This window comes from Armigeres subalbatus, chromosome 3 (assembly GCF_024139115.2).
Source record: "Armigeres subalbatus isolate Guangzhou_Male chromosome 3, GZ_Asu_2, whole genome shotgun sequence".
Lineage (NCBI taxonomy): Eukaryota > Metazoa > Arthropoda > Insecta > Diptera > Culicidae > Armigeres > Armigeres subalbatus.
In genome coordinates, this window is record NC_085141.1 from 225,908,311 (window position 1) to 225,923,130 (window position 14,820).

Consider the following 14,820-nt stretch of genomic DNA (forward strand, 5'->3'; position numbering starts at 1 on the left):
ATTAGAAAAATGTTAAAATCCCAACTTTTTTTTCTCTGTGTAAGAACAACAGCCTTATAATTCTACATGTAGCAGTACTCGTTTTAAAAATATGAAATTGATGTGATTTCACTTACGGGGGAAATATTTACAAAACAATTAAACAAATGATCAATGTTACCCCGGATTACGGTACCTAAATTTTAGACTTATGTTAACCAGTAGTACTATTAGCCAATAACTCCAAACTTATGACTTTGTGAATGCTGGCAACGTTTTTGAACTTCGTGAATGTTGGATATCTCACCCAACGGGTAATTCCGCTACGACTACTAAGTCAGTAAATTCCAAAAAAAACTTCAAGATAATATATTAAGCCTTCCAAACAACTTTGTAGCATACGATATATCTCCATATCTCACAGGTTTCGTTAGAACTAGCTTAACTGGTAGTCTCATGAAAACTTCTCTTCTTCTTCTTATTAGCATTACATCCCCACACTGGGACAGAGCCGCCTCGCAGCTTAGTGTTCATTAAGCACTTCCATAGTCATTAACTGCGATGTTTCTAAGCCATGTTACGATTTTTGCATTCGCATATCATGAGGCTAACACGATGATACTTTTCTGCTCAGGGAAGTCGAGACAATTTCCAATCCCTCAGCATGGTCTTGCTTTGTAGCCGCGCGTCTTACCGCACGGCTAAGGAGAACCCCCATGTACACTAAAGTCGCCAAATTATACATTTCAAACTAAATTTATTTTAAGCAAAATCAATGCTTCCATGACCCACCTTGGGATTTTATAGATTGTCAACCCTTTTCTCGGCAGTCTCCCAGACACGCATTGTGGTATTGCAAACCACAAACCATTTTCTAGCGGTCTCCCACGCTTTGTGATTTTTTCAACCACATTCCATTTTCCAGCTCTTCCAGACGCGCTTTGTGATTTTCCAAACCACAATCCATTTTCCAGCGGTCTTCCAGACACGCTTTGCGATTTTCTAAACCACAATTAATTCTCCAGCTCTTCTAGTCACGCTTTGTGATTTTTCAAACTACAATCCATTTTCTAACGGTCTTCCAGACGCGCTTTATTATTTTCCAAACCACAATCCGTTTTCCAGCGGTCTTCCAGAAACGCTTGGTGAAATTCCAAACCACAATCCATTTTCCAGCGGTCTTCCAGACACGTTTTGTGATTTTCTAAACCACAATTAATTTTCCAGCGGTCTTCCAGACGCGCTATGTGATTTTCCAAACCATAATCCATTTTCCAGCGGTCTTCCAGACACGCTTTTTGATTTTCCAAACGACAATCCATTTATACATCTACCAAACGCGCTTTGTGATTTTTCAAACTATAATCCATTTTCCAGCGGTCTTCCAGACGCGCTTTGTGATTTTCCAAACCACAATCCGTTTTCCAGCGGTCTTCCAGACACGTTTTGTGATTTTCTAAACCACAATTAATTTTCAAGTGGTCTTCCTGACACGCTTTGTGATTTTCCAAATCACAATCTTTTTTGCAGCGTTCTTCCAGGCGCGCTTTGTAGCAATACAAACCCATTGCCTTGTGTAGCATCCCTGGTACTATTCCAGTTTCCCCATAAGGCCGATACAAATATTAAATTTATTTTATGTCCGACAGCTCTCGGAAAACACGAGGGGGGGGGGAATAAGAAAAATAACAAGGAAACGAAAAAAAAGTCCAAAATGGGAGTAATTGCATTATAAATTTGGAGTTTTAATGGAAAATGATGACAAAGAATGTTAAGAGAAATCAAAGAATATGAATATTTGTAATATATTTATGCAGTAACGAACTTAGCACAAACTTTATATTATTTAAAAAAATACTGGAACTTATTTCCGAAATTTTAGTTTTTCTTTTTGGGAAAGTTTTTGCTGATGGACTCTAAACTGTTGAACCCATAACACCAACACGGCACGGCGATTGCTGCCTGGTCGCATCCCAATCCTAACATGATCTGAGATGTCTTATCAGGTGTTTGGTTGCAGATTTTGGTTTATCTTACTCCAAGGTACGATACACTGAAAACAACCTTCCATTTTGAGAGTTACAGCTCCACTTGTTTCATGAAAAATAAAACATTCTTCCAAAAAAGTTCTAAAATAAATCTCTATTTCTAAGCTAATCAAAGTTACACAATTCATAGGCTATACGGCCTAGGATTGGTTTCTTTCTCAGCCCCATGTACATTTATTTATTACCAGACTCCGGAGTGGCCTGTGCAATACATAAAAGTCTTATCCATTCAGCTCGGTCCATGGCTGCACTTCGCCAATCACGCAGTCGGCGGAGGGTCCGCAAATCGTCCTCCACATGATCGATCCACCTTGTCCGTTGTGCACCTCGCCTTCTTGTTCCCGTCGGATCGTTGTCGAGAACCATTTTCACCGGATTACTTTCCGACATTCTGGCTACGTGCCCGGCCCATTGCAGTCTTCCGTTTTTCGCGGTGTGAACGCGGTCCCAACAGCTGATGCAACTCGTGGTTCATTCACCTCCTCCACGTACCGTCCGCATCTGCACCCCATCATAGATGGTACGCAGCACTTTCCGTTCGAAAGCTTCCAGTGCGCGTTGGTCCTCCACTGTACAGTCTGCCAATTCCTTATCGTCGTTTGGCTCCACAAGTTTTACCACATCCGTTTGCTAGTATAGTCTACAGTCAAGTGACGCTGTATCTCGAGCGCCACCAGCAGCGCATACGCTTTTCTACACCACGCTCGCGCGATGACTACGATACTCTCCACATACACGCTTACTGAAGTATACCCAGTTAATATTTTAATCTACCCATTAAATAAATATCAAAACTTAAACTCTACATCCCTCTCCTAGTCCAAAGAAAATGAAGAAAGAAAAAAAATAGTCGCATATAAACATTTATTTCCATTTGAAGTTGCATTAAATAAGATTGAAAGTTACTTAAACATTGAATCGTGATGGTTTTTTCGTCATTATGATTGGACGTTTAGATGACGGCTCCTGTAGTGTGTTTTCTCCTGATCCACGCTTTCCTTCCGACTTCTTTGTTCCCGGCAAATTTGACGGTTTCGGACCCTGCTCTGGTTCGTTTTCAGATACCCGGTGCTCTGTGTACGTATGTGTTGCTTTCGGCCATTTTTTCAAGTGTGTTACACATCTGCGATATTGCACACCTTCTTCGCTTTCTACAATCACGTCATTACCAGTACGCTCAACTACCTTGAAGCGGTCCAGTTGAAAGTTTGGCTCCAACTTTCCGCTTTCATAGCTCTTCAGCATGACAAAATCACCTATTTCAATGCTCGATGGTTTCGCGTGTCTATGTTCGTCCGCATAAAGCTTCCCTTTAAGTTTCTTCATGGCATCGTTATCCCTTACTCCTTCATCTCGAAGTATTGTAGGTTCCGTCCGCAGTGAGGGAAGTAGGTCTTTCACTGGTCGCCCCATAAGCAATTCCAATGGTGCCTTCTCTGTCATAGAATGCGGTGTGGTGTTGTACATATGTACATAATCCCGGATAGCTTTGCGCCAATCCACCCCAGTAGCCCTGGCAATGCGTAATGCTCTCAAAACGCCTTGATTCTCCCGCTCCACCATCCCATTCATTTGCGGCCAGTATGGAATGGTGTGGATGAGCCGAATATTCTTACTCAAACAGTATTGAGCAAACTCTTCACTAGCGAAGGGCGGACCATTGTCGCTACGGATCGCTTCTGGGTAGGTTTGTTCGATGAATACTTTCTCTAGTGCCTCAATAGTTTTCGCAGCAGTTGTTCCCTTCATCTCTATTACCTTAAGATACCGACTGAAATAGTCGACTATTACTACACTGAGCTAAATTCGCATCTAAATTGTATGTGCAACGCACATTAGGGTCTCGCCGACATTTCTCACCAACACGAACGCAGGTTCGTGGTTGCAAACAATCCCATTTGATTTTGCCGTGACAGCTGCTCGTGGTTGCAAACAAACCGAGTAAAAGTGTGAGTGAAACGTGCGTGTACGTACACGATCGCTGAAAGCCTAATATATTTTTGCAATCAAGCATTGCACATAATCTTTATTAATGCTGCAGATAAAACTGGAGATTATTTGTCCAATTGATTTTATGTGCAATGCATACACAAAATAAATGCAAATCAAATGTAATTCTAATGATTTGCCCAATATATTTTATGTGCGGCTGCAAATATTAAATATATGGCTTTCTTTTCAACCTGAATAAATTTATTTATTATTATTTCATAATCTTTATTAAGAAAAACTACATTTGCACTGTGTTACTCATATTTTTATTTGTGAGCTGAACATATATTTTGTTTGTAAAAGGGCAGTGTATCGGTTTTCCCAATGACTCCTAATTTGGTCACAATGGAGAATATAACTTGAATACTATTATTTTTCTAATATCTATAGATTTTTCGGAGGTTTTTATAATGCTCAAAAGAAGATCTTTCTTAACTTTCCATACCGCTGCTGCTGATCCACTGTTCGGCCAAATAAAGTACTGGAATACGAAACTGGAGCACTTGCCCTATGTTGTGTCATAAAATCATGAGATGAAACATTACGATACGATACCGCTTACATGCACTTCCAAGGCAAGCAATTTTCGGGATTTGCAGCACAATCATGGTAAGAACTTAATTCAAATTAAGTTGCTAGCTGCGCTCCGAGCGGCGAACTCACAGCCATCGCTATACCACTCTCTTGCTAACGGGATGTCTTCTGCAGGTCTTCTCAATAATGCTAGCACCAATCTTTCAAAAAATCACTCAAATGTTGGCTCTGGATTTCGTTTGGTATTACCTAATACGTGGAGCTACACGCCTGTTGCGGAAATTAGAAAAAGGCCATGATTAGATATAATTAATGAGGAGTTTAATCTGCCTACCTTGTATAATCGTCAGATGATTATTTTTCTCTATCCGTTGCGGTAGGATTTGAAGCGCAGCTAAAAAGCTGAAAAGAAACAAATTTTAAGAATAAACATCGAATGATAAATAATAAAGCGACTTACGTTATCTTGCCACCAGATAAAAACTTTCTCGAACCACCAGCAAATTATTACTGCATCGTAGCTCGATCGCAGGTTTCGCCATGTTGTTTCGAGTTTCTTCCTCATTGTTGTACGCTTTGAATTTTATGTGCGGTACCAATAGTTATCAACTATAGTTCCATGCACATAAAATTTATTGTGATACTAAATAAGAAGCAAATGAATTTCTCTTACTTTGTATTTGCTTCATATTTAGATTACATGGTAAGCAAGAAATGTTCATATGCTGCACATAAAATCGAATAGAAGTAAGTCGATCCTTTTCTATATGTTTATCGCACATAAAATGTATTGTCGATTTGATCTCAGTGTAGGAATGTCGCATATTCTTTCGCTGAAAAAAAATCAATTCCTATTTGTTGCCAGGCTCGTTCTGGCATGCCCGTCCGTTTCATTGGTTCAGGTGGGTTTTGTCTGCTAACTGCTGCACATCCATGACATTCTTCGATTTTACTTGTTACGTCCCTATCCATACAAGGCCACCAAACCCTTTCTCTGAGGCTTCGACGCATAGACACCACACCTGGATGGCCTCGGTGCGCGATTGCAAGTGCTTTCGCTCTTAATTTCAAGGGCAAAACAATTCTATCATCACGAACTACAATTCCGTCGATGATTCCAAGTTCTTTGCTGAAAGCTTGGTAACGAAACAACTCAGCAGCCCATTCGTCAGATTTCAACGCCTTCATGACCCCCATTAGTGTTTCGTCTTTTTCGGTCTCATGTCTGATCTCAGCCAATGTGATCGCTGTTATACCTTCACCCACGGCAAATAAGAAATGTTCAGCATTGTCGTCAAATGCCCTATCTTCTTTCGTGATAAGGCGCGATAGAATATCTGAAATATTTTCTGACCCGGGGAGATATTTAATTTCAAAATCGTACGCTTGCAGCCGAAGAGCCCAACTTTCAGCTCTTGAACAAGCACGGCGTCCTGTCTGATGTTTTCCGCCATAGATATATTCTAAAGTCTTATGATCCGTGAAGATCGTGAAATGCAACCCGAACAAATAGAAATAAAACTTTTCAACCGCCCATACTACAGCAAGGGCTTCACGCTGAGTTTGCGGGTAGATTCGTTCAGAAGTTGATAAACCTTTTGACGCGAAACTGACAATTCGTGCTACATCCATCGTATCTCTTTGGACTAGCACTGCCCCGAGTCCGACAGGAGAGGCATCAACGTAGAGTTCGGTACGATCGGAGGGATCAAAAAATCCCAGCCTCCGAACATTTATGGTTAACTCCCTTCGTAGATCTTCGAAAGCTTTCTCTTGGTCTTCTCCAAATGAGGTCACATCGCCTCGAATGAACTGACGCAGAGGTTCGGTTCTTGTTGACAGTCGCGGGATGAAATGACCAACGAAGTTAATCAGCCCTAGGAAACTGCGTACTTCCTCTACAGTTTCTGGATTCCGGAAGTTATTAATCGCAAGAATCTTCTCATCTGACGGGCTGATACCTTTTGCACTCACCTTGAAACCTAATATATCGAGTTCTTCAACACGATAAACGCATTTGTTCTCATTCAGTTTTGTTGAATGTTGGGCCAGTCTAATTTATGTTTGCGATGTTTGTCATCCCTCACCAGCCCTGTGAATATATGTTGTTGTTGTCTATTGTATGTATGTAAATAGTAAATAAACGACCACCGCGGAGAGCGAATCGCTTGTTTTTCTCGTCCACTTTACGCGTCCGAAATACCCCGCCGGGAGTTGTGTCGGTTCCGCTGTGTACCGTGGGAAGCCTCAGTGATAACTTCCCACAGGTTATTGGCCCAGTGATAGTGGAGAAAACGGTGGATTTCGCTGAGAAAATAGACCCGGAGTGTGAAAGTTTGCCGCGGACGCTACCCTTTGTGCTTGTCGTTCGGCGGGAGCAAATTTGTTCCACTCGTTAGACTGTGCTGCAGTGGGTGGTTAAAGCAGCTGAGAACGTTGTACATGGTTAAAAGTGATTACCGGGAGGTGGTTAGTGTCCGGATTGCCAGCTGTGTTTCGTTCCATCGAAGCTGGATTCGGAAGCAATTAGTGCGGACTGAGAACCATTTTGTGCGACGAGTTGTAACTGTAGCCGGTGGTGATCGAAGACATTGTTGTGTACCGACTTCGTGTGTGTACGGGATTACAGTGTGCGCCATCAGAAAACGAACGATTTCGAAATGGCTGAAAAAGTTTCGATCGCGCGTTTGGGTAATAAGAATTACCAAACGTGGAAGATTAAAATAGAAATGCTTCTGATCAGTGTCGACTTGTGGCATACGGTTAACGAGAAGAAACCGGAGCCAGTGACTGTAGCATGGTCGAAAGAAGATCAGAAGGCGAGGGCAATGATTATTCTGAATGTGGAAGATAATCAGTTGCCGTTGGTGAGAGACGCCAAATCGGCGGTCGAAGTGTGGAAAAAGCTTAAAAAGTACCACGAAAAGGCTACAGTTACGTCGCGAGTGTCGCTTTTGAAGAAGCTCTGTAGCCTGAACTACGAAGAAGGTGCGGATATGGAGGAGCACTTGTTCAAAATCGAAGAGCTTTTCGATAGGCTGTCGTGTGCCGGGCAGAAAATTGAGTGTTCGCTACAGGTAGCGATGATTTACCGGAGTCTGCCGGAATCGTACGACGGACTGGTGACGGCATTGGAGAGCCGGCCAGATGCCGACCAGACGATTGAGTTCGTGAAGCAGCGGCTGTTGGACGAATACCACCGACGAATGGAGAAGCGAGGGGTTTCCGGTGAGTGCGATGACCGAGCGCTGAAAGTGCTGAACAGAGGTAGACAGCGAATGATAAAGCGGATATGCTACCAGTGCCGGAAACCGGGACACATCCGTGTGAATTGCCCAGTGCTGCAGAAGATGAACGAGCCGGAAGCGAAAACGGCAGCGAAGAGGGACCCCCGAATATGTTTCGGCGTGGGAGGAAAGCGGCAGCAGAAGAGCTGGTATGTGGATAGTGGCTGCTCGAGCCACATGACCAGCAACCTGGATTTTTTCAGCGAGATGGACGAAAGCGTAAAGCTGGATGTGACCTTGGCGAATGGGTCCACCGTACAATCCGCCGGAATAGGGAAAGGTCTGTTGAAGTGCATCGATGGTAACGGAAATGTAAATGAAGTGATCGTGAAAGATGTGCTGTATGTTCCGGAACTGGACAGTGGGCTAATTTCGGTCCGGAAGCTAGCACAAAACGGACTAAATGTGAACTTTGTGAAGTCCAGATGCGAAATTGTAAGCAAGAAGAAAGTGGAAGCTGTTGCCCAACTTTGTGGTGGATTGTATGCTGTAAGAGCCGCAGGAAGCTCCAGAAATTCAGGAAGCGAGCGTTCTGTTGAGGAGGAGCGCAGAGAAGAAGAAAACTTTTACGACTGTGTGGACGAAGATCAATACCGATGCTAAGTGCCGGATGAATCAAGAAGACAACGAAGCGGTAAAGAAGACGAAGCAGGAGGAGATGGTGTAGGAGAAGTTCTGAAACGACTGTGTGCCCAAATAAAACTCTGTATTGACTTTGTGTATGTAAAACTATGTGGACTTTGTGTTAACTGTAAGTGATGATAAACCTCGAGGAGGAGTGTTGAATGTTGGGCCAGTCTAATTTATGTTTGCGATGTTTGTCATCCCTCACCAGCCCTGTGAATATATGTTGTTGTTGTCTATTGTATGTATGTAAATAGTAAATAAACGACCACCGCGGAGAGCGAATCGCTTGTTTTTCTCGTCCACTTTACGCGTCCGAAATACCCCGCCGGGAGTTGTGTCGGTTCCGCTGTGTACCGTGGGAAGCCTCAGTGATAACTTCCCACAAGTTTGGCATTGTTGCTATTCAATATCGAAAGAACTATTTGTAAGCGTTCGTCATGTTCTTCAACAGTCTTCCCAGCAACTACCACATCATCGATATACACGATAACTCCCTCGACACCACCTAGCATCTCGGTCATCACGCGTTGAAAAATTTCGGGAGCGCATGTTATACCAAACATAAGCCTGGAATACCATTATATGTAAATATCAAGTAAAACTAAAGTAAAAATATAAAAGAAAAACCACACCTTTTAAATCGCATTAATCCTCTTGATGTCATGAAGGTGGTTACTCCTCTAGACTCCGGGTGAAGCTCAATATGGTGAAACGCTGACGTTATATCCAACCTCGAAATTATCTTTGATCCTCTCAATTTGTCCAGAAAGGTGTCAATCACCGGCAGTGGGTAATGTTCACGCTGGATAGCTTGGTTCGGATATTTCATATTTATGCAAAGTCTCACATCATCCTTGCCTTTCGGTACAACCACCATCGGGGAAATCCATTCCGGCGGCCCTTCTACTTTCTCTATCACATCGGTGCGCAACATTTCCAAAATTTTGTCGTCCACTTTTTTCTCCATTGACACCGGGACCCGCAAATAAGAAATAAGCCGTGGCGGCACATTTTTGTCAATGGACAGTTTAATTTGCACATGTGGAAACTTTGGAAAAGGCTTCTCTTTTGTTTCAATATGATCAACCGCAAGTCCAACCTTTAACACACGAAGTTCCTCCGAAGTTCTTCTACTTAATAACGATTTAGTTGCTCCTCCGATTACGAAAAATTCAGCATAAGTATGTGGTTTCGTCGGGTTTACTGAAATGTTGGCTTCGAAGACGGCCAACACACACAACGCATCGTTACTTGCATATGCCATAAAGTTTCGGTCACAGTGAGATTTCCTGTTGTAAATCTTCGCTCCGACATCAATGAGTTTATTCCAGATACGCTCTGTAACCGTATTGATAGATGAACCCGAATCAATCAAAAATTCGACGGGCAGCTTATCAATCATACAGGTAATAAATCCTTCCTCCAATTCTGTAATCTTGTTTACCTGTCGAACAATAAAATAATCATCGTCAAATTAATTCAATATATTTTCTTTTCCGTGTCTTTTGACTTTATTGAACTGCCACACAAATCATATGTAAGAAAATAAAAAAAACTATTCTACCTTTGAAATATCTTCGGGTTTCGGGCGACGAGGCATTTCCTCAATCCAACCTTCAGCTTCCGAAACCACGTTAGCCTCCTTAGATGAGCGTCTCCAAGTTGTCTTGCGTCCCTCCACTCTCCGGCATTTCCGTGAAAAATGGCCGGTTACTCCGCACTGGTGGCATCGTGATCCAAGAGCAGGACAACGGGGATTGTTTCCAACATGATTCCAGGAACCGCACCGGTCACATTCAGTGCGAGAACGTTTTGCGGACGATCGATTTGTAAAGTTGGATCCATCTTGAAAACGATTGCGAACTGCTGACCGACGAGACCATTCTTGCTTTACTGTCGATACTGTTTCCTCCTGTCTGAACGGTTTAGATTTGTCCCTCTGCTGCAATAGAATTTCGCGATTGATTGCGTAACTCGTCAAGTCGTCCAGGTCCATGATGCTTTCCAGTCCTTTGTCGCGTACCCTTTCATCACGCGCACCCATCGTGACCTGTTGAAGAATCTCTTTTCCTCGCGTTCCCCAAAGTCGCATCGGGCAGCCTGTGTACGCAGTTTCAACACAAACTGATTGAACGATTCATTTCCCGCTTGCTTCAGGGAACGAAAAACTTCAAGCTCCACGCGATCGTTTCTTTTGCCGATGAAAAACTTATTGAGTCTCTTGATAGCGTTATCATATTCAGGGTTTTCTGGTGGCATCAGTGGTACTTTCACCGGTTCCGGAATTATCTCCTCTGGAACTGGTTTCAAATTGTAGTAGATACGCTGCAATCCTCTTCCACCGTAAGCTAGCATCGTTACCAATTTCTCATGTTGGGAATGAATGTTTTTCATTTCAACCATGAGCTCAAATGATCTATGCCACTCTTCCCATTCTCTTCTCATATCCTGCGCGTCTACTGTAGCATCGAAGGCCGTCAGTGTGTACCGTTGTCCTACTTCCTCATTCATCTGAAATTTTTCCGAAAAGCAGAAGGAAACAAATTTTACTGTTTGGACTTCTTATTTTTCTTTTTTTTTGCGATCTATTTCGCAATAATTTACTTCGTTCACATGTATTTTAATTGACACCTCGATTGAATTAATTAGCATCAGTCAAGTTATATTTTTTTTATTTGTGAGCGCTTCGGCTTTCAACCGGTCCCGCCATCTTTTTTTTTTGGACGCTTCGGCCAGGAACTAATAACCGGGATCAGACACTCGGAATTTTTCGGTGTTGCGCTTGAAGTCTCCATCGGTATGTAGAGTTCTAGGTATACAACTGAAAAGACACTAAGCCAGTCGCTGTCAGTAAGCAGTTTTGTGAGTTTTTCCGTGCATCTATCTGTCAGTTGATTTTTTGTTTCCTCATGTCAACATTCGTAAACATTATCTTCAACCTCTTCCTTGGGTATCGTACTCTGTGTGTTTTGTATGTATGAACTGAAATTAATACTTAGACCCCGAGTTTGAATGGTAAGTCTTATTTGAAATAATCTGCTGAAATTCAAAATGTAGTTTTGTAGTTGTTGCAGATCCAGTTTGCAGATCAGCTCAAATCTTTCCTGTATCACCCCTTACCCGCCTAGTATTGAACAGGTCGGAACGACGCATGAAAAGCATCGACTAGATCAATTTCGTCATTTTTGTTGCATATGTCTGGAAGAAGTTGGTCAGCAATAGCATCTCTGGCAGTAATAAGAAATTCTCAGAGAAACTTCCCGGTAATCTTCGATGGGTGTGCATGACAGTTTATCGCTATCGAACATTGTACTCTCGAAGCTGAAAAGCGTTTTCAACAGCAAATATAGCACTGAGGAAATAAGTTCTGTGGATCAGTTAATGATTGCGGGTGAGCTTCCTTCACGAAGTAAACATGCGCGGCGGAGTGAAAAACACAAAACCGGGACAATGGCAGATCCCATTTCCGCGTGAAGGTAACCGATTCGTTCACTTTCGAACTGTTGCGCATTCGTTTCGACTTGTTCGCATTGCCTTTTACTGATGTGGGAAAAGTGAAGGGCTTCTTACGCTGATGCGGGAATCCAGATAAAGTTTAAAGAAAGGTATGTGATTCTGTGGCCCACAATCGGCTAATCTATGCTGGGTGATTGCAATGAAAAAACATTAGAGACCTCTTCAACGTAACTATGCCAACGTTGCATCACTTTCACGCCCTTTTACTGAATGGCATATACTAATGGAGGAATGAAACAGGAATATATACATTGACTATAACACAATAATGTGTCAATTGAAAAATAAGGCAATGACCAGGTGTAGGTGTACCAGGTACACCTACCGTATACATCTATACGGTGGTGATAGGCTGTGCTATTAGCGAGGAGGAAAAACGCAACTACGAATCATATCATGTTTCGGCGGCAAAGTTCAGCCTACGGTACGACCGAATAGTTTTATTCATAAACATGTTTGATCAATGTCAACGGCACACCTGTCAGCTCCCTACAAGCTGAATGATACCCAAGATATCGACTTCATAATCCGTGTTGTTTTTTAGTCAAGTTTAATTTTTTTTAAATATTGTTTAAATAAGTATTTAAAAATACTTAAAAATACAGGAAAAATAAAGATATAGGGGGAAGAACGGCTTTGGCAGGTTTTGTTCTATTATTGGCAGGGGGGTTTTTGTCGACCAAATTTTATGAAATTTAGCCACAATATTCTTTGATATGCAAATAATGTTTAGGCCAAATTTGAGCCTAGTCAGTCATAAAAAACCCTGCCAATAATAGAACAAAACCTGCCAAAGCCGTCATTCCCCCTATTTTTGTAAAAATGCTCTCAATGCTCTACAGTTATTCTTCCACGATATTCGATTGATTTAAACAGATATGTCGACCCGAAAGCCCCAAGGAAGCTGTTGGAAGCTGTTTACAAAAACTTTTTTTGATATGTATTTTATACCACCACCTACTAAGTCCGAAACTTGGAGTATATAGTTATATGAAGCTTAGAGCTTACTTTCGTAATTTCTGTAAAAATCTTAGATGCTATAGGAGTTTGGAAATTTTTCGGAATGAGATTTTGCATCCTCTATCATATATTCATGTATCTAGGAAATGCTCCTGGGATCTAGAATTTCTAAACGGTTTCTTTCGCAAGCTCATCTAGTTTTTCATCCTGGACTTTCTTCTAAAATTGATCCAACAATACCTCCAAGAATTTTGAAATTCCAAAGGGACTCTTTGCAATGACGGAAGGAATACCTGGTGATACTTCAGGAGGATTTTCTGGCAGAATTACAGGAGAAATTTATTGTTTGCGGACGAACGCGAATGCGCATCAGCTTTCGTTCGAAAGCGCGTTCGTACGTGAACAAGTATAAGGGTAATAGTATTGTTACATGAGTTGTTCTTGGAATATTTCTAGGAATCGTTTATACAGTATCTCCAGCAGTTGTTCCAGAAATTTTTTTTAGCAATTACTTCTGCTGTTCCTCCAGGAGTTCCTGTTGGAGGTCCTCAAGGAATTGCTCTTAGAATTCCTCTGGAAATCGCTCCTGGAAAAGTTCCTCCAGGAATTGCTTCAACAGTGTCTTTGAGAATTGCTCCAGCAGTGCCTCTAAGAATTGTTCCTTGGATTTCTCCAAGAGTTGCTTCTGGAGTTCTTATTGAAATTACTCGGAGAGTTTCTCTAGGAGTTGCTTTGGAAGAGCTCCTACAGTTCGTCCAGGAATTGCTCCTGGAATTCCTCCACAAGTTGTTTTTCATAATTCTCTAGGAATTGCTTCCTCCAGAAGTTGCTCGGAGAGTTCCTCCATGAATCGCTTCGGGAGTTATTTATGAAGTTTCTCTAGGAATTGCTGCTTGATTTCTTACAGGAGTTTCTCAGGGGCTTCGCCATGACTTGCTCCTGCACCCTCTTCAGGATTTGCTTCTGGTGTTCCTCTATTCCTATAGAAATTGCTCTTGCAGTTCCTTCAGAAATTGCTGCAGGAATTCTCCTAGGAGACCCACCCAGGAGAAAAACCCAGAAAAATTGCTTACGTAACAAGTGTACGACCCCTAAGCAGTAGACATTTTCAACATATTAATTTCGCATCTCCCCTTCACGATACATACATAAAACACTCAAATACATAGCGTTATTCGTTGAAATAACCATTTCAAAGTCTGAACTAAATTTTCCTTACAGTAGATCCCCTGGGGTCCATAATAGGATATTGCTTCCATATACATAGTCGACACTTCATTTGATATTGATGTTCCGTTTCGGGATGTTCATCTCCATTATTATGGACCTCCTAAAATGTTCCTTCCTATATATAATGCTACGTACATACCAGTCAAGCAGTTCGACGAACATTGACTCCACCCCCAAGAAAACGCTTCAGTTGCTGCTTTGTTGGAACGTGTGTGAAGTTGTTCGAACAACCATTTGACAGTTGGCGGCTCGGTTGGAAAAAAATAAAATGGTTTGATTTTGGTTTGAGTTGTCGGGGGTGGAGTTAAGGATCGCCGAACATGTTTGAGCATTTGTAGTGAAGTTGCACAAACCCCATATATTTTTGATGGTTGATGCTCAAGTTAGCGCTCCGGTCGTTCGTGTGTGATATTGTTGGTCGAATAAATTGATTGTTCGTGCCGCTGTTGGTAAAACTTGATGGATGTTGGAACAAACGAGAGGTGGAGTCAATGTTGGTCAAACTGCTTGACCGTGTGTACGTACCATAATGCACACACTCGTGTTTATTTTTGACAAATTGTAAAAACCCTGATTATTCCACCTAGCGGTGATGGTTCCTTTCTAGTTCGTTCAAAAGGGTTAAGAAATTTATAAGAAAAGTCTGA

The 14,820-nt window shown here is 42.0% G+C and overlaps 2 protein-coding genes and 2 long non-coding RNA genes across 5 annotated transcripts; 1 reads left to right on the top strand and 3 right to left on the bottom strand.

Annotated features, from left to right (window-relative positions):
- Positions 1-2,933: 2,933 nt before the first annotated feature.
- On the bottom strand, positions 2,934-3,776 carry LOC134222323 (uncharacterized). Its single transcript, XM_062701473.1, has one exon. It carries the CDS (start codon positions 3,774-3,776, stop codon positions 2,934-2,936), a length of 843 nt encoding a protein of 280 aa, XP_062557457.1.
- Positions 3,777-4,287: 511 nt separating this feature from the next.
- Positions 4,288-5,132, bottom strand: LOC134226206 (uncharacterized). 2 transcript variants are annotated; one of them, XR_009983416.1, is made up of 3 exons: positions 5,014-5,132; positions 4,888-4,955; positions 4,288-4,815 (listed from the first exon to the last, which is right to left on the bottom strand). It is a non-coding gene; the product is annotated as an uncharacterized LOC134226206 (long non-coding RNA). The 2 variants fall into 2 exon arrangements; XR_009983415.1 differs by having other exon boundaries at positions 4,288-4,823.
- A 4,469-nt stretch (positions 5,133-9,601) lies between these two features.
- On the bottom strand, positions 9,602-10,559 carry LOC134222324 (uncharacterized). Its single transcript, XM_062701474.1, has 3 exons — positions 10,032-10,559; positions 9,672-9,911; positions 9,602-9,619 (listed from the first exon to the last, which is right to left on the bottom strand). The coding sequence occupies exons 1-3, from the start codon at positions 10,557-10,559 to the stop codon at positions 9,602-9,604; spliced, it is 786 nt and encodes a 261-aa protein (XP_062557458.1).
- Positions 10,560-11,394: 835 nt separating this feature from the next.
- On the top strand, positions 11,395-12,625 carry LOC134226207 (uncharacterized). Its single transcript, XR_009983417.1, has 2 exons — positions 11,395-11,482; positions 11,533-12,625. It is a non-coding gene; the product is annotated as an uncharacterized LOC134226207 (long non-coding RNA).
- The last annotated feature ends 2,195 nt before the right edge of the window (positions 12,626-14,820 follow it).